General features: G+C 42.3%; 1 protein-coding gene across 2 annotated transcripts in view; it reads left to right on the forward strand.

Moving 5' to 3' along the window:
• The window catches only part of klhl7 (kelch-like family member 7), a 70,710-nt gene that overhangs the window by 38,919 nt on the left and 6,182 nt on the right, over nucleotides 1-25,609 (forward strand). The window contains exons 8-11 of one of the 2 annotated variants that reach the window (XR_011889704.1): nucleotides 1,317-1,557; nucleotides 15,711-15,912; nucleotides 22,098-22,195; nucleotides 23,541-23,704. Coding sequence is in view for 1 of the 2 variants with exons in the window: in XM_072283093.1 (XP_072139194.1) it covers nucleotides 1,317-1,557; nucleotides 15,711-15,912; nucleotides 22,098-22,195 (541 nt within the window). In the remaining variant the exon portion in view is untranslated. The remainder of the gene's footprint in view (nucleotides 1-1,316; nucleotides 1,558-15,710; nucleotides 15,913-22,097; nucleotides 22,196-23,540; nucleotides 23,705-25,609) is intronic. The other variant, XM_072283093.1, reaches the window with a different exon arrangement.

Raw genomic sequence — 25,609 nt, forward strand, 5'->3', positions numbered from 1 at the left:
CTAACGGCCACTCAAGTTAGTTAGAAACTATTCGGCAACAGATTTCTGCCCCAATTAAGCGGCACTGTAACTCAAATACATGAACCTCCCCTCCCATCAACCTGTACGCCCTCCACGCCCTTCCCATCCATGTACCTATCCAAATTTCTCTTAAATGTTGAAATACAACCTGCACCCACCACTTCCACTGGCAGCTTGTTCCACACTCTTGCCACCCTCTGAGTGAAGACGTTCTCTCTCATGTTCCTGTTAATCATTCTACCTTTCATTGTTAACCTATGACCTCTAGTTCTAGTCTCACCTGATCTCAGTGGAACAAGCCTATTTGCATTTATTCTATCTACACTCCTTGTAATTTTGTATATCTCTATCAAATCTCCCCTTATTTTTCTACATTCTAGAGAATGAAGTCCTATCCTGTTTAACCTTTCCCTATAATTCGGGTCCACAAGTTCAACATCCTTGTTAGATTTCTCTGCACTCTTTCAATCTTATTAACATCTTTCCTGTAGGTAGGTAGAGATCAAAACTGCACACAGTACTACAAATTAGGTCTCACCAATGTTTTATACAACTTCAATACAACATCCCATCTTCTGTACTCAGTACTTTGATTTATGAAGGCCATTGCTTCAAAAGCTTTCTTTACGACCCTACTACCTGTGCCACTTTCAAGGAATTATGGATCTGTATTCCCAGATCCCTCTGTTCTACCACAATCCTCAGTGCCTTACTCCTCACCTTTATGTCCTACCCTGGTTTGTCCTCTCAAAATCTAACACCTTACATTTGTTTGTTTTAAATTCCATCTCATGTTTTTCTGCCCATTGTTTTTCAGCTGTTCAGATCCCACTACAAGCTTTGATGGCCTTCCTTGCTGTCCTGTGTACTGCCCACCCCACCCCGAAAATCTTGGTGACATGCAAATTTGCTGATCCAGTTTGTCAATTATCATCCAAATCATTGATATAGATGATAAACAACAACAGACCCAACACCAATCCCTGTAGCACACCATTAGTCACAGGCCTCCAGTCAGAGAGGCAGCTATAAAACAATGTCTCATCCAATTTACTACCTCATCTTGAATGCCAAGCAACTGAATCTTCTTGACCAATCTCACATGCAGGACCTTAATAAAGGCCTTGCTAAAGTTCTTGTGTTCTTCCTGTTCTTCCTGGCTACCTTATAGTCATCAAGAGCCATATCTGATTTTTGCTTCCTAAACCTTAAATATACTTTCTTCATCCTCTTGATGAAATGTTATACTTCTCTAATCAACCATAGTTACTTCACCCTACCATCCTTTCTTGCAGGATTATACTTGGATGGATATTCGTTGTCCATTTGAGAAACGGCGAGATGCAGCCTGTGTCTTCTGGGACAACGTTGTTTATATCCTGGGTGGTTCACAGCTTTTTCCCATCAAACGGATGGACTGCTACAACGTAGTTAAGGACAGTTGGTATTCTAAGCTGGGTCCTCCAACACCTCGCGATAGTCTTGCTGCATGTGCTGCAGAAGGCAAGATTTATACATCTGGAGGCTCTGAAGTAGGTGAGTTAGCTGTCTCTTTATTCAATGCCACTTTTTATTTACACATTGTGCAACAATCTTTTCTATCCACTTCAACAGGAACCACTGGTTAGAGGTCAAGGAAAGGTTCTCTCCAAATCATGCATCATACTGAGTTGAGCATGCATCATTGCTTCACTATCACTTCCTGAAAATCTCTGCCTGACGTTGTCGGAATGTATTCTTACAGGCTATCATGCAGTTGTTTACTAGGTGACAATCTGTTTGAGTGGTAAATGTGGACTGGATCAGATACAAACATGATTTTTTTTAAACTTCCCTAAAATTACTGTGGTTTATGATCTCATATCTGTAAATGTTTTTTTAAGGCTCTCACAGATCCATTGGTTAAAAAATCCAGGCTTGCTAAAAAAAATTTTGTATGTCTTCTATGTCTTGTTCAGTAACATCATTATGGGGTACAATTCCAAAAGACTATAAGGCGTTGGAGCAGAATTAGGCCAGTCAGCCCATCGGGTCTGCTCTACCATTTCCTCATGGTTGATCTATTATCCCTATCAAATCCATTCTCCTATTTTCTCCCTGTGACCTTTGAAGCCCTGATTTATCAATAACCTATTAACCGCTGCCTTAAATGTACCCAGTGACTTGGCATGCACAGCTGTCTGTGGCAATGAATTCCACAGATTCACCACCCTTTGGCTATAGAAAATTTTCCACGTCTCAGTTCTAAATGAACGTCCATCAATTCTGAGTTTGTGCCCTCTGGTCCGAGACTTCCCCCACCATAGGAAACAACTCACTTCCACTTTATCCAGACCTTTCAATATTCGATAGGTTGCAATGAGGTTTCCACTTCTTCCCGCGCCCATTCACCAGTGAGTACAGGCCCAGAGCTGTCAAACGCTCCTTACATCATGTTAACTCTTTTATTCTGGGATCATTTTCATGAGCCTCCTCTGGACCCCCTCCATTACCAGCGCATAATTTCTTGGATAAGGGACCAAAACTGCTTGTAATACTTCAAGTGCAGTCTGACCAGTGCCTTATATAGCCTCAGCATTCTATCCTTGTCTTTGTATTCCAGGTCTCTTGAAATGAATGCCAACATTGCATTTGCCGCCATTACCACTGACTCCAACCTGCAAGTTAAACTTTAGGGAATTCTGCACAGGAAGTCCCAAGTCCCTTTGCACCTCTGATTTTTGAATTTTCTCCCTAATTGGGAAATAGTCCACACCTTTAATCCTTCTAGCAAATTGCATGACCATACACTTCCGCACATTATTACTTCCAGGGATGTAATCGATGATCTCAGAGCTAGGGTGCTGAATCAGAGGGACGTGTGCCCTTTGTTTCACAGAATCCTGGTTAACCCTTTCCGTACCGGATGCAGCAATTCAGATCAATGGGTTTACTATACACCATCAGGATGGATCTGTAGTCTCTCAAAAGCAAAGGTGGAGGAGTATGCCTCATGATCAACTTCTCTTAGTGCACAAATATATCAGTGCTGTCCCAATTCTGCCCACCAGACCTGAAATATCTCTCAATTATGTGCTGGCCATTTTACCTACCATGTGAGATTTCCATGATCATTTTGGTAGCAGTATACATTCCAACTCAGGCCAATGTCAATCAGGCTTTAGATGATGTGAGCATCAGAATCAACATGCATGAAACGGCGCATTCTAATGCCTTCACCATCATTTTGAGGGATTTTAACCAGGCCAGTCTGAAAAAAAAATCCCTAAACAATTACCATCAACAGATCACTTGCAATACTAGAAGAAACAACGCACTGAACCATTGTTACACCACCATGAAGAATGCCTACCATGCTACTCCACGCTCTCACTTCGGGAAGTCTGATCACTTGGCTGTACTTCTATTCCTGAGACTGAAGACTCCAGCACCAGTAGTGAGGACCAAGAAGGTGTGGATAAGGGAAGCACAGGAGTGCTTGCAGGACTGCTTTGAATCAATGGTCTGGACCGTATTCAGGGATCCATCTTCGAATCTGGATGAGTATGCCACAGTTGTTACCGACTTCATTAAAACCTATGTAGATGAGTGTGTGCCTACAAAGACTTGCTATATGTTGCCAAAACAAAAGCTGTGGAAGAATCAGAAGGTGCGTCGTCTACTGAAGGCTAGATCGCAGGTCTGGTGACCCAGTTCTGCACCAGAAAACCAGGTATGGCTTGCAGAGAGCTGTTTCAAGGGCAAAAAGACAATTTTGAATGAGGTTGGAGATGACATTGGATGCACGACAACTCTGGCAGGGATTGCAAGACATTACTTCCTACAAAGCGAAACCCAATAGCATGAATGACAACGATGCTTCACTACTAGATGAACTCAACGCCTTCTATGCGCACTTTGAAAGAGAAAATATAACTGCAGCTGTGAAGATCCCTACTGTGATCCTGTGATCTCTGTTTCAGAGGCTGATGTTAGGCTGCCTTTAAAGAGGGTGAACCCTCGCAAGGCAGAAGGCCCTGATGGAGTACCTGGTAAGGCTCTGAAAACTTGTGCCAACCAACTGACAGGAGTATTCAAGAACACTCTCAACCTCTCACTGCTACGGGTGGAAGTTCCTACATCTGCAGTGATGAAATGCTTTGAGAGGTTGATCATAATTAGACTGAACTCCCATCTCAGCGGAGACCTGGGTCCATTGCAGTTTGCCTCTCGCCACAATAGGTCAACGGCAGATGCAATCTCAGTGGCTTTTCACACGACCTTGGACCACCTGGAGAATACAAACACCTATGTCAGGATGCTGTTCATTGACTATAGCTCAGCATTTAATACCATCATTCCCACAATCCTGATTGAGAAGTTACAGAACCTGGGTCTCTGTACCTCCCTCTGCAGTTAGATCCTCCACTTCCTAACCGGAAGACCACAGTCTGTGCAGATTGGTGATAATATCTCTCCCTCGCTGTCAATCAACATTGGCGCACCTCAGGGGTGTATGCTTAGCCCACTGCTATACCCATGACTATGTGGCTAGGCATAGCTCAAATACCATCTATAAATTTGCTGATGATACAACCATTATTGGTAGAATCTCAGATGGAGATGAGAGAGCGTACAGGAGCAAGATACACCAACTAGTTGAGTGTTGTGGCAGCAACAGCCTTGCACTCAATGTCAGTAAGACGAAAGAGCTGATTGTAGACTGGGAAGGGCAAGATGAAGGAACACATACCAATCCTCATAGGGGGATCAGAAATGGAGAGAGTGAGCAGTTTCAGGTTCCTGGGTGTCAAGATCTCTGAGGACCTAACCTGCTCCCAACATATCAATGCAGTTATAAAGAAGGCAAGACAGCAACTATACTTCATTGGGAGTTTGAAGAGATTTGGTATGTCAACAAAAACACTCAGAAACTTCTATAGATGTACCGTGGAGAGCATTCTGATGGGCTGCAACACTGTCTGGTATGGGGGGTGGGGGGCACTGCACAGGACCAAAAGAAGCTGCTGAGGGTCGTAAATTTAGTCGGCTCCATCTTGTGTACTAGCCTACAAAGTACCCAGAACATCAAGGAGCGGTGTCTCAAAGGCAGCGTCCATTACTAAGGACCCCCAGCACCCAGGGCATGCCCTTTTCTCACTGTTACCGTCAGGGAGAAGATACAGAAGCCTGAAGGCACACACTCAGCGATTCAGGAACAGCTTCTTCCCCTCTGCCACCAAATTCCGAAATGGACATTCAACCCATGAACACTACTTCACTTTTTTTTACTTCACCTTATTTCTGATTTTGCAAGATTTTTAATCTATTCAATATACATATAGTGTAATTGATTTCCTTATTTATTTACATTTATTTATTTTTCTTCTCTATTGTGTATTGCATTGAACTGCTGCTGCTAAGTCAACAAATTTTACGACGTATGCCGGTAATGGTAAACATGATTCTGATTATATTCCATCTGCAAATTCTATGCCCATTCCTAATTTGACTAAGTCCTTTTGCAGACACCCGATTTCTTCTACACTAACTGCCCCTCCATGTATGTTTGTATCGGCCACATATTTGGCCACAAAGCCACCAATTCCTTCATCCGAATCATTGACAAACAATGTGAAAAGAAGCAGTCCCAACGCAGGTCCCTGTAGCACACCACCAATCACCGGCAGCCGATCAGAAAAGGCCACTTTTATTCTGACTTTGCCTCCTGCCAGTAAGCCAATTTTCTATTAATGCCATGGGTTATATTATGGGTTTTTATCTTGTTATGCAATCTTGTGGGGCATCTTGTCAAATGCCTTCTGAAAATCCAAATAAACAATATCCTTTGACTCTCAATTGACTCTTCTTTGTCTGTTGTGCCTGTGATTTCCTCAAAGAATTCCAACAGGTTCAGGCAGGATTTCCCCTTTAGAAAACCATGCTGACTTTGGCCTATTTTATTATGTGCCTCCAAGTACCCTGAAACTGCATTCTTAATAATCGACTCCAACATCTTTCCAACCACTGAAGTCATGCTAACTGGTCTATAATGTCCTTACTTTTGTCTTTCTCCCTTCTTAAAGAGTGGATTGACATTTGTAATTTTTCAGTGCTCCAGAATCTAGTGATTCTTGAAAGATCATTACTATGTCTCCACAATATCTTCAGCCACCTCTTTCAGAACCTTCGGGTTTAGTGGTAGTCCATCTTGTCCAGTTGACTAATCTACCTTGAGGCTTTTCAGCTTCCCGAGCACCTTCTCTTTATTAATAGCAATGACACTCGCTTCTGGCCCCTGACACTCTCACATTTCTGACATTCTACTAGTGTCCTCCACAGTGAAGGGTGAAACAAAATACTTAAGTTCCTCCACCATTTCTTTGTTCCCCATTGCTACCTCTTCAGCATCACTTTCACACAGTCTGATATCCACTGTTGTATCCCTTTTGCTCCTTGTATATCTGAAAAATCTTTTTGTATCCTTTTTTATATTGTTGGCTGCCTTACTTTGATATTTCATCTCTATTCTCATTATGGCTCTTTTAGTTGTCTTCTTTTGGTTTTTAAGAGCTTCACAATCCTCTACCTTCCCTCTAATTATTGCACATTCTGTTTTGTTTTTAGGCTGACAGCATTGTGTCATCCTCCCTTCAGCATAGCAGTGTGATTGCTGAAGTGAAAGATGAGTTTTAGTGTACTTTTCACTGTCAAGCTTGTATCACATAGAATCCACAAGACTTGAGTTAGTTTATTTTTATAAAGTAAATTGAGGAAAATTATTTTGATATAACCTTTATAAGTGTAATTGATTTATCTGTGCAGATCAATTAACTTAGGGCATACCTGTGACCTTTTAGTTCATAGATTTAGGCATTACCTATTGGGAATTGGGCAACCTTCTCTGTAATTTTGATCAAAAAAATGTTAACGCCTTTTGTATATCACTTTTGATAAAGTGGCACAGTAAAGGTGATGCTCTATAAATTGTACGTTGCTGGGAAGACTGTAAAGCCAACTGAGTTGTAGGTACTCTCAAAACTAGAATTGTATTCAAGGTAAGTTGTAAAGTTTCTTTAATCTGAAAAGTTAGATTTTCTCTGTATGTGTTCTCCCCAGTTGTTAATTGGAGATCTGTGCTAATTTAATCTGGCATTGATGTTGAAACTATTTGAATTTCATACAACTTTATAAAGTGCTTGAAGAATATTGCAGTAGTGTGGTTTTCACGATGGTCAGACATAACAATATTCCACTTAGGGAGCAAAACTTTTGCTACTACTCTGCTGTGCTATCGAAATAGGAGCAGGAGTCGGCCATCTGGCCTGTCGAGCCTGCCCTGCCACTCAATAAGGTCATGGCTGATCTGCCCGTGGACTCACTTCCACCAACCTGCCTTTTCCCTGTAACCCTTAATTCCCTACTATGCAAAAATCTATCCAACCTTGTCTTAAGTAGATTTACTGAGGTAGCCTCCACTGTTTCATTGGGCAGAAAATTCCACAGATTCACCACTCTCTGAGCAAAGAAGTTCCTCCTCATCTCCCTCCTAAATCTACTTCCCCAAATCTTCAGGGTATGCCCCTTAGTTCTAGTCTCACCTACCAGTGGAAACAACTTGCCTGCCTCTATCTTATCTATCCCTTTCATAAGTCTTCTGAATTCCAGCGAGTACAGTCCCAGGTGACTCAATCTCTCCTCATAGTCTAACCCCCTCATCCCTGAAATCAACCTGGTGAACCTCCTCTGCACTGTCTCCAAAGCCAGTATATCCTTGTTGAAAGCTGAAAAGTTACAGCAGGTTTCCGAAAGCTCCCAATTGTATGTTACAGATGAGTTACTGAAGCAGTATGGCTCAGTTGCAGAGAAAACATTCAATTGCATTGTGCTGGGACCAATGGGACCAATAGAACCATGGAACACTACAGCACAGAAAACAGGCCATTCGTCCCTTCTATTCTGTACCGAAATATTATTCAGCTAGTCCCATTGACCTGCATCCAGTCCATAACCCTGCAGACCTCTCCCATCCATGTACCTATCCAATTTATTCTTAAAACTTAAGAGTGAGCCTGCATTTCCCACATCAGATGGCAGCTCATTCCACACACCCACCACTCTCTGAGTGAAGAAGTTCCCCCTAAACCTTTCCCCTTTCACTCCAAAGCCATTTCCTCTCGTATTTATCTCTCCTAATCTAAGTGGAAAGAGCCTATTCACATTTACTCTGTGTCTACCCCTCATAATTTTGTAAACCTCTATCAAATCTCCCCTCATTCTTCTACACTCCAAGGAATAAAGTCCTAACCTGTTCAATCTTTCAATGTAACTCAACTCCTGAAGACCCGGCAACATCCTAGTAAATCTTCTCTGCACTCTTTCAATCATAATATAAGTTTAAACATAATATGATAAGTTTTAAACTACAATTTGAGAGAGAGAAGGGGAAATCAGAAGTGTCAGTATTGCATTTGAACAAAGGGGACTATGGTCCCATGAGGGAGGAGCTGGCCAAAGTTGACTGGAAAGATACCCCAGCAGGGATGACAGTGGAACAACAATGGCAGGTATTTCTGAGAATAATACAGAAGGTGTAGGATCAGTTCATTCCAAAGAGGAAGAAAGATTCTAAGGGGAGTAAGGGGCGACCGTGGCTGACAAGGGAAGTCAAGGACAGTATAAAAATAAAAGAGAAGAAGTGTAACATAGCAAAGATGAGCGGGAAGCCAGAGGATTGGGAAACTTTTACAGAGCAACAGAAGATAACTGAAAAGGCAATATGGGGAGAAAAGATGAGATACGAAGGCAAGCTAGCCAAGAATATAAAGGAGGGTAGTAAAATCTTCTTTAGGTATGTGAAAAGGAAAAAAATTAGTAAAGACCAAAGTTGGGCCCTTGAAGACAGAAACAGGTGAATTTGTTATGGGGAACAAGGAAATGGCAGAGGAGTTGAACAGGTACTTTGGAACTGTCTTCCCTAGGGAAGACACAAACAATCTCCCAGATGAAATAGTGGCCAGAGGACCTAGGGTAATGGAGAAACTGAAGGAAATTCGCATCAGGCACAAAATGGTGTTGGATAGACTGATGGGTCTGAAGGCTGATAATTCCCTAGGGCCTGATGGTCTGCACCCCAGGGTACTTAAGGAGGTGGCTCTAGAAATCGTGGACGCATTGGTAATTATTTTCCAATGTTCTATAGATTCAGGATCAGTTCCTGAGGACTGGAGGATAGCTAATGTTATCCCACTTTTTAAGAAAGGAGGGAGAGAGAAAACAGGGAATTATAGACCAATTAGCCTGACATCAGTGGTGGGGAAGATGCTGGAGTCAATTAGAAAAGATGAAATAGCAGTAACAGAATTGGTCCAAGTCAGCATGGATTTACGAAGGGGAAATCATGCTTGACTAATTTTCTGGAATTTTTTGAGGATGTAACTATGAAAATGGACAAGGGAGAGCCAGTGGATGTAGTGTACCTGGACTTTCAGAAAGCCTTTGATAAGGTCCCACATAGGAGTTTAGTGGGCAAAATTAGAGCATGGTATTGGGGGTAGGGTACTGACATAGATCATATATTGGTTGGCAGACAGGAAGCGGAGTAGGGATTAATGGGTCCCTTTCAGAATGGCAGGTGGTGACTAGTGGGGTACCGCAAGGCTTGGTGCTGGGACCGCAGCTATTTACAATATACATTAATGATTTAGATGAAGGGATTAAAAGTAACATTAGCAAATTTGCAGATGACACCAAGCTGGGTGGCAGTGTGAAATGTGCAGAGAATGTTATGATAATGCAGGATGACTTGGACAGGTTGGGTGAGTGGGCAGATGCATGGCAGATGCAGTTTAATATGGATAAATGTGAGGTTATCCACTTTGGTGGCAAAAACAGGAAGACAGATTACTATTTGAATAGTGTCAAGTTAGGAAAAGGGGAAGTACAAGGAGATCAAGGTGCCCTTGTTCATTAGTCACTGAAAGTAAGCATGCATGTACAGCAGGCAGTGAAGGAAGCTAATGGCATGTTGGCCTTCATAGCAAGGGGAGTTGAGTACAGGAACAAAGAGGTCCTTCTGCAGTTGTACAGGGCCCTGGTGAAACCACACCAAGAATATTGTGTACAGTTTTGGTCTGCAAATTTGAGGAAGGACATTCTTGCTATTGAGGGAGTGCAGCGTAGGTTCACAAGGTTAATTCCCGGGATGGCGGGACTGTCATATGTTGAAAGAACCATAGAAAAACTACAGCACAGAAACAGGCCTTTTGGCCCTTCTTGGCTGTGCCGAACCATTTTCTGCCTAGTCCCACTGACCTGCACACGGACCATATCCCTCCATACACCTCCCCTCCATGTATCTCTCCAATTTATTCTTACGTTTGTAAATGTTAAAAAGAACCCGCATTTACCACCTCGTCTGGCAGCTCATTCCATACTCCCACCACTCTCTGTGTGAAGAAGACCCCCTAGTGTTCCCTTTAAACTTTTCCCACCTCACCCTTAACCCATGTCCTCTGGTTTTTTTCACCCCTGGCCTCAGTGGAAAAAGCCTGTTTGCATTCACTCTATCTATACCCATCATAATTTTATATACCTCTATCAAATCTCCCCTCATTCTTCTACGCTCCAGGGAATAAAGTCCTAACCTATTCAACCTTTCTCTGTAACTGAGTTTCTCAAGTCCCGGCAACATCCTTGTAAACCTTCTCTGCACCCTTTCAACCTTATTTATATCCTTCCTGTAATTTGGTGACCAAAACTGAACACAATACTCCAGATTCGGCCTCACCAATGCCTTATACAACCTCATCATAACATTCCAGCTCTTATACTCAATACTTTGATTAATAAAGGCCAACATACCAAAAGCTCTCTTTACGACCTTATCTACCTGTGATGCCACATTTAGGGAATTTTGTATCTGTATTCCAAGATCCCTCTGTTCTACTGCACTCCTCAGTGCCTTACCATTAACCCTGTATGTTCTCCATTTTCATCCTATTTTTCCAGCTGGTCCAAGTCCCTCTGTAGGCTCTGAAAACCTTCCTCCCTGTCTCCTACACCTCCAATCTTTGTATCATCAGCAAATTTGCTGATCCAATTTACCACATTATCATCCAGATCACTGATATAGATGACAAATAACAATGGACCCAGCACTGATCCTTGTGGCACACCACTAGTCACAGGCCTCCACTCAGAGAAGCAATTCTCTACTACCACTCTTTGGCTTCTTCCATTGAGCCAATGTCTAATCCAATTTACCACCTCTCCATGTATACCTCGCGACTGAATTTTCCTACCTAACCTCCCATGTGGGACCTTGTACAAAGGCCTTACTGAAGTCCATGTAGACAATATCCACTGCCTTCCCTTCATTCACTTTCCTGGTAACCTCCTCGAAAAACTCCAATAGATTGGTCAAACATGACCTACCACGCACAAAGCCATGTTGACTCTCCCTAATAAGTCCCTGTCTATCGAAATGCTTGTAGATTCTGTCTCTTAGTACTCCCTTCAATAACTTACCTACTACCGACGTTAAATTTACCAGCCTATAATTTCCTGGATTACTTTTCGATCCTTTTTTAAACAACGGAACAACATGAGCCACTCTCCAATCCTCCAGCACTTCACCTGTAGACAGCGACATTTTAAATATTTCTGCCAGGGCCCCTGCAATTTCAACACTAGTCTCCTTCAAGGTCTGAGGGAACACCCTGTCAGGTCCCGGGGATTTATCCACTTCAATTTTCCTCAAGCCAGCAAGCACCTCCTCCTTTTCAACCTGTATAGTTTCCATGATCTCACTACTTGTTTCCCTTAACTCCATAGACATCATGCCAGTTTCCTTAGTAAATACAGACGCAAAAAACCTATATAAAAGATCTCCCCCATTTCCTTTGGTTCCGCACATAGCCGACCACTCTGATCTTCAAGAGGACCAATTTTATCCCTTACAATCCTTTTGCTCTTAATATACCTATAAAAACTCTTTGGATTATCCTTCACTTTGACTGCCAAGGCAACCTCATGTCTTCTTTTAGCCCTCCTGATTTCTTTCTTAAGTATTTTCTTGCACTTCTTATACTCTTCAAGCACCTTATTTACTGCCTGTTTCCTATACATGTCATACAACTCCCTCTTCTTCTTTATCATAGTTGCAATATCCCTTGAGAACCAAGGTTCCTTATTCCTATTCACTTTGCCTTTAATCCTGACAGGAACATACAAACTCTGCACTCTCAAAATTTCTCCTTTGAAGGCTTCCCACCTACCGATCCCATCTTTTGCCAGAGAACAACCTGTCCCAATCCACACTTTTTAGATCCTTTCTCATTTCTTCAAATTTGGCCTTCTTCCAGTTCAGAACCTCAACCCTAGGACCAGATCTATCCTTGTCCGTGATCAAGTTGAAACTAATGGTGTTATGATCACTGGAACCAAAGTGCTCTCCTACACAGACTTCCGTCACTTGTCCTAAGTCGTTTCCTCACAGGAGATCCAATATTGCATCCCCTCTTGTTGGTCCCTCTATATATTGATTTAGAAAACTTTCCTGAACACATTTTACAAACTCTAACCCATCTAGACCCCTAACAATATGGGAGTCCCAATCAATATATGGAAAATTAAAATCCCCTACCACCAGAACTTTGTTTCCTGCAGTTGCCTGCCTGCCTGCTATCTCTCTGCAGATTTGCTCTTCCATTTCTCGTTGACTATTGGGTGGTCTGTAGTACAATCCCACTAACGTGGCCATACCTTTCCTGTTTCTCAGCTCCCTAGCGTTGAAATATATACACCTCAGAAGATTTTTACCACCACTCACAACCTTTCTATTAGCGGATTTGCTTGAACTTTTAACGTCATTTATTTTCACCCCAGCCACACTGTCAGCTCTGGCACTCTGGTTCCCATCCCCCTGCACATCTAGTTTAAAGCCTCCCCAATAGCACTAACAAACCTCCCTGAAAGGATATTGGTCCCCCTGTAGTTCAAGTGTAACCCGTCTCTCTTGTACAGGTCCCACCTGTCCCAGAAGAGGTCCCAATGATCCTGAAATCTGAAACCCTGCCCCCTACACCAGATCCTCAGCCACTTGTTCATAGAAAACATAGAAAGTAGGTGCAGGAGTAGGCCATTCGGCCCTTCGAGCCTGCACTGCCATTTATTATGATCATGGCTGATCATCCAACTCAGAACCCTGCACCAGCCTTCCCTTCATACCCTCTGATCCCCCTAGCCACAAGGGCCATATCTAACTCCCTCTTAAATATAGCCAATGAACTGGCCTCAACTGTTTCCTGTGGCAGAGAATTCCACAGATTCACCACTCTCTGTGTGAAGAAGTTTTTCCTAATCTCAGTCCTAAAAGGCTTCACCTTTATCCTCAAACCGCGACCCCTCATTCTGGACTTCCCTAATAGCGGGAACAATCTTCCTGCATCTAGCCTGTCCAATCCCTTTAGGATTTTATACGTTTCAATCAGATCCCCCCGTCAATCTTCTAAATTCCAACGAGTACAAGCCTAGTTCATCCATTCTTTCTTCATATGAAAGTCCTGCCATCCCAGGAATCAATCTGGTGAACCTCCAGAGCATCCTATTCTTACCCTCACTGGCACGTAGCACGGGTAGCAATCCTGAGATTACCACCCTTGAGGTCCTGCTTTTCAACTTCCTACCAAGCTGTCTATACTCACTGTCCAGGATCTCCTCACTCTTCCTTGCTATGTCATGGGTACCGATGTGCACCACGACATCTGGCTGATCACCCTCCCACTTCAGAATGTCATGCAAGCGATCAGAGACATCCTTGACCCTGGCACCCGGGAGGCAACAAACCATCCTGGATTCTCTGTCACGACCACAGAACCCCCTATCTGCACCTCTAACGATTGAGTCCCCTATCACTACTGCTCTCCTCTTTTTCCACCCTCCCTTCTGCACTGCAGAGCCAGACTCAGTGCCAGAGATCCGGCTACTGCAGCTTGTCCCAGGTAAGTCGTCATCCTCAACAGAATCCAATGCGATATATTTGTTGTTGAGGGGAATGGGCACAGGGGAACCCTGCTCTGCCTGCCCTTTCCTCTTCCCTCGCCTGACAGTGACCCAATTTCCTGTCCTCTGCTCCTTTGGCGTAACTACCTCCCTGTAGCTACTATCTATAATCTCCTCATTCTCCCGAATGATCCGCAGGTCATCCAGCTCCTGCTCCAGTTCCCTAGCGCGGTTTGTTAGGAGCTGCAGCTGGATGTACTTCTTGCATGTGTCATTGTCAGGGACACTGGAGGGCTCCCTGACTTCCCACATCCTGCAAGAGGAGCACTCCAACATCCTGCCTGGCATTCTCTCTACTCTAAACAATCTGAACAAAAAACTTACCGGAATCTACCCTGGCCTCCGCCTGTTCTTGCCGAAGCCTGTTGAGCCAAAGCCGTCCCACTCTGACGTAGTCTACTCCGACGATGGCCGCTGTATATGGTGGTCTGCTTTTAAACCTTGGCGCGCTACGTCACGTGCCTGCACAGTGCAGACCCTTCTCCACGAGCAGTGTTTTAAAAAAAAAAAAAAAAACGACTTTTTCTACCAGATTTCTTCACTCCCTTCTCAGCTGCTTGATTGGAGCGACTGGGCTTGTACACACTGGAATTTAGAAGGATGAGAGGGGATCTGATTGAAATATGTAAGATTATTAAGGGATTGGCCACGCTAGAGGCAGGAAACATGTTCCCGATGTGGGAGGAGTCCAGAACCAGAGGCCACAATTTGAGAATAAGGGGTAGGCCATTTAGAACGGAGTTGAGGAAAAATTTTTTCACCCAGAGAGTCGTGGATCTGTGGAATGCTCTGCTTCAGAAGGCAGTGGAGGCCAATTCTCTGGATGCTTTCAAGAAAGAAGCTAGATAGAGCTCTTAATGATAGCGGAGTCAAGGGATATGGGGAGAAGGCAAAAATGGGGTACTGATTGTGGATGATCAGCCATGATCACAGTGAATGGTGGTGCTGGCTCGAAGGGCCGAAAGGCCTACTCCTGCACCTATTGTCTATTGTCTATTACTGATATCCTTCCTATAGTTAGGTGACCAGGACTGTACACAATGCTCCAAATTTGGCCTGTCCAATGTCTTATACACCTCCCTATAACATTCCCAACTCCTATACTCAATACTTTGATTTATGAATGCCAGGATGCCAAAAGCTTTCTTTACAACCCTGTCTACCTGTGACGCCACTTTCAGGAACTTATGTATCTGAACTCCCAGATTTCTTTGTTCCTCCGCACTCCTCAGTGCCCTACCATTTACTGTGTATGTCCTACCTTGATTTGTCCTTCCAAAATGCAACACCTCACACTTGTCTGCATTAAATTCCATCTCCCATTTTCTGGCCCATTTTTCCAGTTGGTCCAGATCCCTCTGCAAGCTTTGAAAACCTTCCTCGCTATCCACAACTCCTCCACTCTGTGTCATCAGCAAACTTGCTGATCCAATTTACCACATTATTATCTAGATCATTGATATAGACAATGTGTCACATTCTGATAAACTAGTTGAAATGTTATTCTCATAAAGGGTAACTTGATCTGGAACCTCTTGGTAAACATGCCACAGTAGAATAGGTTGCTAGGTCACAATAGTTACTAGATCACTACCCTTGGATCTAGTAGCGATGCAAATCTTTCTAATTATTGTTTTTTGGTGCAGGAAACTCTGCTTTGTATCTGTTTGAATGTTATGATACCCGAACAGAGAACTGGCATACCAAACCCAGTATGCTGACACCTCGATGCAGTCATGGTATGGTGGAAGCCAAAGGACTAATCTATGTGTGTGGTGGAAGTTTAGGCAACAATGTATCTGGAAGAGTTTTAAGCTCCTGCGAAGTATACAATCCTGCAACAGAGTCGTAAGTGTTAATGACAGTAGTTTGGCTGTCCTATGTTATGGTTTGTAAATATTTTTCATTATGTTTACCTACTAATTTAGTTTAAATCACAAACTTAAGTTTTGAAAGTGTAATATTTTTATTTATCACGGTATTTAATAGCAATTAACATGGATTGAAATTCCTCCTGCCTCAGAATAGTAAGGCTAATTACATAGAACATAGAAATCTACAGCACATTACAGGCCCTTTGGCCCACAATGCTGTGCCAACCATGTAACCTACTTTAAAAACTGCCTAGAATTACCCTACTGCATAGCCCTCTATTTTTCTAAACTCCAAGTACCGATCTAAGAGACTCTTAAAAGACCCTATTGTATCCGCTTCCACCACTGTCACCGGCAGTGCACTCCACGCACCTACCACTCACTAATTGCTGAACTCAAGCTCTCATACAAAATACATTCTGTACCAGCATCGAATTTAGATGACATTCCAAAAGAAAGTTGGCATATATAAAATTAAGCAACAAAGAATCTGGTGGAGGAACTCAGCAGACTCATTGCACCAGTATGAGAAAATAAATCGTTGATATTTTGGGTCAAAACTCTGCATCAGGACTGAGAGTGAAGAGCCAAGATGGCCAGGATAGAGGGGAAATTCCTCCAGCGGATTATTACTACAGACACCAGCATTTGCAACTTCTGTACCTTCAGTGTATAAGATTGTATTAGTGCCTTTTGAAGTATCTTTAGCAGAGAGTTTACAAGTAGAGTTAACTGAGAACTATATTATCATTAAGTTTTCCAGTTGTAGCTTCTAATAAACTTCTGAAAATAGAAAAGCAAACCTGGAAGTGAAAGCAGAAAACTAATGGAAGTTTGAAGGAAACAACGGTTGAAAAATAGGATTCTGCAGTATTGGTTTAGAAAAAGCTACAGCAATGGGAATGGATGATATCTTAGAAGGTTCAGCAAAGGTTTTTTGAGCATTGGCCAGACAGTGGTTGAGATTGTTTGGTGAGAACAAATAGAATAAGGCAGGGGAAGGTGGTTAGAGTGGTTATTTGAGGCTTTAACTCTTCAAGGTTTCAGAGAGAGGAGGCTTGAGTGAGAGAAGGCAAAAACTCTGCTGGTAGATTTAACCCCCACTTTATTTATAAGAACATAAAGTTATTAGCAAAAAGGGTAGCAAATATGGCACTCAGTGTTATATCTCAATGCATGAAGTATAAGAAATAAGGTGGATCATGTGGATCGTTTTGACAGATTATCAGGTATGATGTTGTGGCCATCACTAACTGGCTGAAGGTTCATTATGGTTGGAAGCTGAATGTATCGGAGAGATACGTAGGTATGCAAAGGGGTGGCGTGGCTCCTCCAGTAAAGAATGGCATCAAATTAGTAGAAAGTTGTGACATAGGATTGGAAGACGGTGAATCCTTGTGGGTTGAGTTAAGAAACTGCAAAGGTAAAAGGATCATGATGACAGTTATATACAGGCCTCCCAACAGTAGCTGGGATGTGGGCTACAGGTTACAACAGGAAATAGAACAGGCAAGTCAAAAGGTCAATGTTATTTCAGTCATGGGAGATTTTAGCATGCAGGTCAAATGGGAAAATCAGGTTGGTAATGGATCCCAAAAGAGTGAGTTTGTTGAATGCCTAAGAGATAGGTTTTGAGAGCAGTTTGTTGTTGAGCCTACTAGGAGATCAGCTATACTGGATTGGGTGTTATGAAATGAACTGGAGGTGATTAGGGAGCTTAAGGTAAAAGAACCCTTAGGAAGCAGTGATCACAGTATGATTGTGTTCAACTTGAGATTTGATAGGGAGAAAGTAAAGTCTGATGTAGCAATATTTCAGTGGAGTAAGAGAAATTACAGTGGTGTGAGAGATGAGTTGGCCAAAGTAAATTGGAAGGAGATGCTGACAGGGGTGACAGCAGAGCAGCATTGGCATGTGTTTCTGAGAAAAATGAGGAAGGTGCAGGATAGATGTATTCCAAAAATGAAGAAATACTCAAATGGCAAAATAGTACAACAGTGGCTGACAAGGGTAGTCAAAGCTAATGTAAAAGCAAAAGAGAGAGCATGCAACAAAGCAAAAGTAAGTGGGAAGACAGAGGATTGGGAACCTTTTAAAACCCTACAGAGAACAACTAAAAGACTCATGAGGAGGGAAAAGATGAAAATAAAAGCAAGCTAGCAAACAATATCAAAGTGGATAGCAAGGAGATGAGAGTGGATATAGAATTGTTAGAAAGTGAAGCAGGAGAAATAATAACAGGTGACAAAGAGAAGGCAGTTGAACTAAATGAGTATTTTGCATCAGTCTTCACTGTGGAAGACACTAGCAGTGTGCTAGATGTTGAAGGGTGTGAGGGAAGAGAAGTGACTGCAGTTACTATTACAAGGGAGAAGGTGCTCAAAAAGCTGAAAGACCTAAAGGTGCATAAATCACCCAGACCAGATAAACTGCACCCTAGGGTTTGAAAAAGGTAGCGTTAGTGATTGTGGTAGCATGAGAAATGATCTTTCAAAAATCATTGGACTCTGGCATGGTGCCAGAGGACTGAAAAATTACACTCCACTCTTTAAGGAAGGAGAAGGCAGCAGAAAGGAAATTATAGGCCAGTTACCTGACCTCAGTGGTCGGGAAGACGTTGGAGTAAGTTGCTAAGGATGAGGTTACGGAGTGCTTGATGACACAGGACAAGATAGGACAAAGACAGCATGATTTCCTTAAAGGAAAATCTTGCCAGCCAAACCTGTTGGAATTCTTTGTAGAGATTATAAGTAGGATAGAGTGCAGTAGGATGCAGTGGATGTTGTATATTTGGACTTTCAGAAGGCCTTTGACAAGGTGCCACACATGAGGCTATTACCAAGTTAAGAGCCCATGGTATTACAGGAAAGTTACTGGCATAGTTAGGGCATTGGCTGATTGGCAGGAGGCAGCAAGTTAATGTTGTGGTGTCATACTAAGTCAATGGTACAAAGATCAAATTGCTTTGATTAAAGAAAAGTGACCAAGTATGGAGTGGACAATGGACAGCAAGAGACATTTCCCCAGGGTGGAAATGGCCAATATGAAGGGCATACTTTAAAAGTGATGGGAGGAAAGTACAGGAGGAAACACAGAGAGAGGTAGGTCCATGGAACATGCTGCCAGGGGCAGTGGTAAAGGCAGATACATCTGGGATATTTAAGAAATTCTTATGTAGGCACATGGATGATAGAAAAATAGAGGGTTAAGTGGGAGGGAAGGGTTCAGTTGATCTCAGAGAAGGCACAACCTCATGGTCTGAAGGACCTGTACTGTGCTTTAACGTTCTAAGTGTGGTTAAATGTTAGAAAACACATAAAAGTTGCTGGTGAACGCAGCAGGCCAGGCAGCATCTCTAGGAAGAGGTGCAGTCGACGTTTCAGGCCGAGACCCTTCGTCAGGACTAACTGAAGGAAGAGTGAGTGAGGGATTTGAAAGTTGGAGGGGGAGGGGGAGATCCAAAATGATAGGAGAAGACAGGAGGTGGAGGGATGGAGCCAAGAGCTGGACAGGTGATAGGCAAAAGGGATACGAGAGGATCATGGGACAGGAGGTCCGGGAAGAAAGACGGGGGGGGGGGACCCAGAGGATGGGCAAGGGGTATATTCAGAGGGACAGAGGGAGAAAAAGGAGAGTGAAAGAATGTGTGTATAAAAATAAGTAGCAGATGAGGTACGAGGGGGAGGTGGGGCATTAGCGGAAGTTAGAGAAGTGGATGTTCATGCCATCGGGTTGGAGGCTACCCAGACGGAATATAAGGTGTTGTTCTTCCAACCTGAGTGTGGCTTCATCTTTACAGTAGAGGAGGCCGTGGATAGACATGTCAGAATGGGAATGGGATGTGGAATTAAAATGTGTGGCCACTGGGAGATCCTGCTTTCTCTGGCGGACAGAGCGTAGGTGTTCAGCAAAGCGGTCTCCCAGTCTGCGTCGGGTCTCGCCAATATATAAAAGGCCACATCGGGAGCACCGGACGCAGTATATCACCCCAGCCGACTCACAGGTGAAGTGTTGCCTCACCTGGAAGGACTGTTTGGGGCCCTGAATGGTGGTAAGGGAGGAAGTGTAAGGGCATGTGTAGCACTTGTTCCACTTACACGGATAAGTGCCAGGAGGGAGATCAGTGGGGAGGGATGGGGGGGGACGAATGGACAAGGGAGTTGCGTAGGGAGCGATCCCTGCGGAATGCAGAGAGAGGTGGAGAGGGAAAGATGTGCTTAGTGGTGGGATCCCGTTGGAGGTGGCAGAAGTTACGGAGAATAATATGTTGGACCCGGAGGCTGGTGGGGTGGTAGGTGAGGACCAGGGGAACCCTATTCCTAGTGGGATGGCGGGAGGATGAAGTGAGAGCAGATGTACGTGAAATGGGGGAGATACATTTAAGAGCAGAGTTGATAGTGGAGGAAGGGAAGCCCCTTTCTTTAAAAAAGGAAGACACCTCCCTCGTCCTAGAATGAAAAGCCTCATCCTGAGAGCAGATGCGGCGGAGACGGAGGAATTGCGAGAAGGGGATGGCATTTTTGCAAGAGACAGGGTGAGAAGAGGAATAGTCCAGATAGCTGTGAGAGTCAGTAGGCTTATAGTAGACATCCATGGATAAGCTGTCTCCAGAGACAGAGACAGAAAGATCTAGAAAGGGGAGGGAGGTGTCGGAAATGGACCAGGTAAACTTGAGGGCAGGGTGAAAGTTGGAGGCAAAGTTAATAAAGTCAATGAGTTCTGCATGCATGCAGGAAGCAGCGCCAATGCAGTCGTCGATGTAGCGAAGGAAAAGTGGGGGACAGATACCAGAATAGGCACGGAACATAGATTGTTCCACAAAGCCAACAAAAAGGCAGGCATAGCTAGGACCCATACGGGTGCCCATAGCTACACCTTTAGTTTGGAGGAAGTGGGAGGAGCCAAAGGAGAAATTATTAAGAGTAAGGACTAATTCCGCTAGACGGAGCAGAGTGGTGGTAGAGGGGAACTGATTAGGTCTGGAATCCAAAAAGAAGCGGAGAGCTTTGAGACCTTCCTGATGGGGGATGGAAGTATATACGGACTGGACATCCATGGTGAAAATAAAGCAGTGGGGGCCAGGGAACTTAAAATCATCGAAAAGTTTAAGAGCGTGAGAAGTGTCACGAACATAGGTAGGAAGGGATTGAACAAGGGGGGATAAAACTGTGTCGAGGTATGCAGAAACGAGTTCGGTGGGGCAGGAGCAAGCTGAGACAATAGGTCGGCCAGGACAGGCAGGTTTGTGGATCTTGGGTAGGAAGTAGAAACGGGAAGTGCGAGGTGTGGGAACTATAAAGTTGGTAGCAGTGGATGGGAGATCCCCTGAGCGGATAAAGTCGATGATGGTGTGGGAGACAATGGCCTGGTGCTCCTTAGTGGGGTCACAATTGAGGGGTAAGTAAGAGGAGGTATCCGCAAGTTGTCGCTGTGCCTCGGCAAGGTAGAGGTCAGTACGCCAGCCTACAACAGCACCCCCCTTATCGGCGGGTTTAATAATAAGGTTAGGATTAGTGTGGAGGGAGTGGAGAGCAGAGCGTTCTGAAGGAGTGAAGTTGGAAAGGGGACAAGGTGCGGTGAAGTCGAGACGGTTGATGTCCCGTTGGCAGTTAGCGATAAAGAGATCCAGAGCAGGCAGAAGACCAGAGCGGGGTGTCCATGAAGAAGAGGAGGGTTGAAGATGGGAGAAGGGGTCATCGGTGGGGGTGGAAGAGTCCTTGCCGAAGAAGTAGGCTCGGAGACGGCGGAAGAAAAGTTCCACATCATGGCGAACACGGAACTCGCTGAGGTGTGGGCGAAGGGGGACAAAGGTGAGGCCCTTACTGAGGACAGCGCTCTGCCTCCGACAGTTGAAGGTCGGAGGGGATGGTAAAGACCCGGCACGGATGAGAGCTGGGATCAGAGGGGGGAGGGGGGAGGCTGGGGGTGTCAATGGAGAGGGGAGGGTTGGGGTGAGAGGAAGATGGAGCCTCTGAGGACCCAGGAGCTGACGATGGGATTAAATGTTAATTTAAATGGTTAAATGTTAATTGGCATTCATTTTGTATAAATGTATGTTGCACATGTGTTAGATTTATTGGAATCATTAGCTATAATCATATTTGATTCCTATGTAGAATTTTGTTATACCACTGTTTGAATTATGCATCTCTTTGACAGGTGGACAGAACTTGCTGCAATGCTGGAGGCTAGGAAGAACCATGGATTAGTTTTTGTAAATGACAGAATCTATGCTGTTGGTGGACAAAATGGACTTGGTATGGATACTCAATTTATACCACTGTCTCTATTAACAGACCAAATATACACTCAGTGGCTACTTTGTTAGGTACACCTGCTTAAGGTGAATATCTAATCAGCCAATCACGTGGCAATAGCTCAGTGCAAAAAAGCATGCAGACATGGTCAAGAGGTTCAGATGTTGTTCAGACCAGATATCAGAATGGGGAAGAAATGTGATCTAAGTGACTTTGACCATGGAATGAATGTTAGTGCAAGACAGGGTGGTCTGAGTCTCTCAGAAACTGCTGATCTCCTGGGATTTTAACACACCACGATCTTTGGAGTTTACAGAGGATGGAGTGGACAAAAAAAAACAATCCAGTGAGCAGCAATTCTGTGGGTGAAAATGCCTTGTTAATGAGAGATCAGAGTAGAATGGCCAAACTGGTTCAAGCTGACAGGAAGGCAACAGTATCTCTTTTCTTTTACTTTTTAAATCTTTTTATTAATTTTTCAAAATTACAAACTCAATAACAAAGTTGGTACACAGAGATTGGAAAAATGTTCATCAACATATATAAAATGAATTTTAAGTAACATAGATATAAAAGACTTCCAAACTCATAATGAGATTAAACATTAAAAAAGAAATAAAAAGAAAAAATATATATATAAACAAAAAAAACCCCAAAAGGAAAAAACAGAAAAAAAACCCAAGAAAAAAAAACAAAACAGGGCTAGACCAACAGCTTATATCGGACATGTTTAATAATGTTGTTAACTCCGCTCCTCTCCTCATATAATTTAAGTTTAGAAAAAAGATTCGGAAAGGTCAGATTACATCATATGAAAATGTTGCATAAAAGGTTTCCAAGTTTCTTCAAATTTAACCGAAGGGTCAAAGATATCACTTCTAATTTTTTCCAAATTTAAACTTAATATGGTTTGAGAAAACCATTGGAATGTAGTTGGAGGATTAGTTTCCTTCCAGTTCAACAAAATAGATCTTCTCGCCATTAAAGTAACAAAAGCTATCATTCGACAGGCTGAAGAAGACAAAGATCTATGTTCTACCATTGGCAATCCAAAGATTGCCGTAGTAGGATGGGGTTTTAAATCGAAGCATAGAACTGTTGAAATAATATCAAAAATGTCTTTCCAATATTTTTCCAAAAGTGGACAGAACCAAAACATATGAGTTAAAGAAGCCACTTCAGAGTGACATCTATCACAAGTAGGGTTTATATGGGAATAAAAACGAACTAGTTTATCTTTGGACATATGAGCTCTGTGTACTACTTATAAATTGTATTAAAGTATGTTTAGCACATATAGAAGAAGTACTAACTAATTGAAAAATTTTATCCCATTTCTCTGTAGGTAGGGAAAGTTGAAGTTTCCTTTCCCATTCATTTTTAATTTTGTCAGATCTATCTGGCTGTAATTTCATAATTATATCATAAATTATTGCTATTAATCCCTTCTGCAAAGGATTAAAGCCTAAAATTTTATCAAGAGTGCCAGAAGGATTGGAAGTCGGAAAGGTAGGCAACGTAATATTTTAAAAATTTCTTATTTGTAAGTATCTAAAAAAGTGGGATCTAGGCAAATCAAATTTCTCAGATAACTGCTCAAAAGACATAAAGCAGTTATCCAAAAATAAATCGTGAAAACATATTATGCCTTTCGTTTTCCCTATCAAAAGGGCTTGGTCCATTACCGAAGGTTGGAAAAAAAAATTAGATATAATAGGACTTGATAACATAAATTCATTCAGACCAAAAAATTTACGAAATTGAAACCATATTCGCAATGTATGTTTTAACTATAGGGTTGAAAATTTGTTTATTCAATTTAGATAGTGCAAAAGGCAATGAAGTTCCTAAAATGGAGGCTAAAGAGAACTCTTGTACAGAATGGCCTTCAAGGTTTACCCAATGTGGGCTTGGAGTTATATTCCAATCTTGTGTCCAAAATATTAAGTATCGGATATTAATTACCCAGTAATAAAATCTTAAGACAGGCAATGCCAAACCACCTTCTTTCTTAGATTTCTGTAAGTATTTTTTACTTAATCTGGGATTTCTATTTTGCCATATATAAGAAGAAATTTTAGAGTCAATAATATCAAAAAAAGATTTAGGAATAAAAATCGGTATTGCTTGAAATAAATATTAAAATTTGGGTAAAATAATCATTTTAAAAGCATTAATACGGCCAATCAATGATAGAGACAAAGGGGACCATTTGGTAATCAGTTGTTTAACCTGATTAATTAATGGTAAACGGTTAAAATTGAATAGATCCTTATGTCTCTTAGTAATTTTAACTCCCAAATAAGTAAAATAATCAGTAATCAATCTAAATGGAGAGTTTCTATAAATAGGAACCTGCATATTTAATGGAAAGAGTTCACTCTTACTTAGGTTCAGTTTATAACCAGAAAAGCTACTAAACTGAGCAAGCAAAGTTAATACTGCCGGAATAGATTTTCCTGGGTTAGAAATATATAATAGTAGATCATCTGCATATAGTGATAATCTATGAGTCTCATTTCCATGGGTAATACCAAATATATTAGGGGAGTCACGAATGGCAATAGCTAGCGGTTCCAAAGCAATATCAAATAATAATGGGCTAAGAGGGCAACCCTGCCTAGTACCACGGAATAAATGAAAGAAAGGGGACCTTTGGTTGTTAGTAAATACCGAGGCCAAAGGGGTAAAATATATCAGTTTAATCCAGGAAATAAATATCAGACTAAAACTGAATTTCTCAAGGGTATTAAATAAATATACCCATTCAACTCTATCAAAAGCTTTTTCAGCATGCAATGAAACGACACATTCTGGAATTTTGGGTGAAGGCGTATAAACAATATTCATTAATCTCCTAATATTAAAAAAAGAGTAACAATTTTCAGAGTCCTGACGAAGGGTCTCAGCCTGAAACGTCGACTGTATCTCTTCCTAGAGATGCTGCCTGGCCTGCTGCGTTCACCAGCAACTTTGATGTGTGTAACGATTTTTAATAAATCCAGTTTGATCAGCAGAAATAATTTGTGGTAATACATTCTCCAATCTCGTTGCCAATATTTTAGAAAAAATCTTAGAATCAACATTCAGCAGAGATATAGGTCTATAAGATGCACATTCAGTAGGATCCTTATCTTTTTTAAGAATTAGGGAAATAGAAGCTCGATAGAAAGATTATGGTAATTTACCTATTGAAACTGCATCCCTAAAAACGCTACATAGCCAAGGAGTTAGTGTAGTTGAGAAAAATTTTTAAAATTCTACTGTAAATCCATCTGGACCAGGTGCTTTACCTGAATTCATTAAAAAAAAATAGCATTCTTTATTTCCTCTACAGTAATAGGTACATCTAGTTTTGAACATTCATTAGATGATAATTTTGGAATATTCAATTTCTTAGAAAATTCATACATT

The sequence above is a fragment of the Mobula birostris genome, chromosome 19, assembly GCF_030028105.1.
Source record: "Mobula birostris isolate sMobBir1 chromosome 19, sMobBir1.hap1, whole genome shotgun sequence".
NCBI lineage: Eukaryota > Metazoa > Chordata > Chondrichthyes > Myliobatiformes > Myliobatidae > Mobula > Mobula birostris.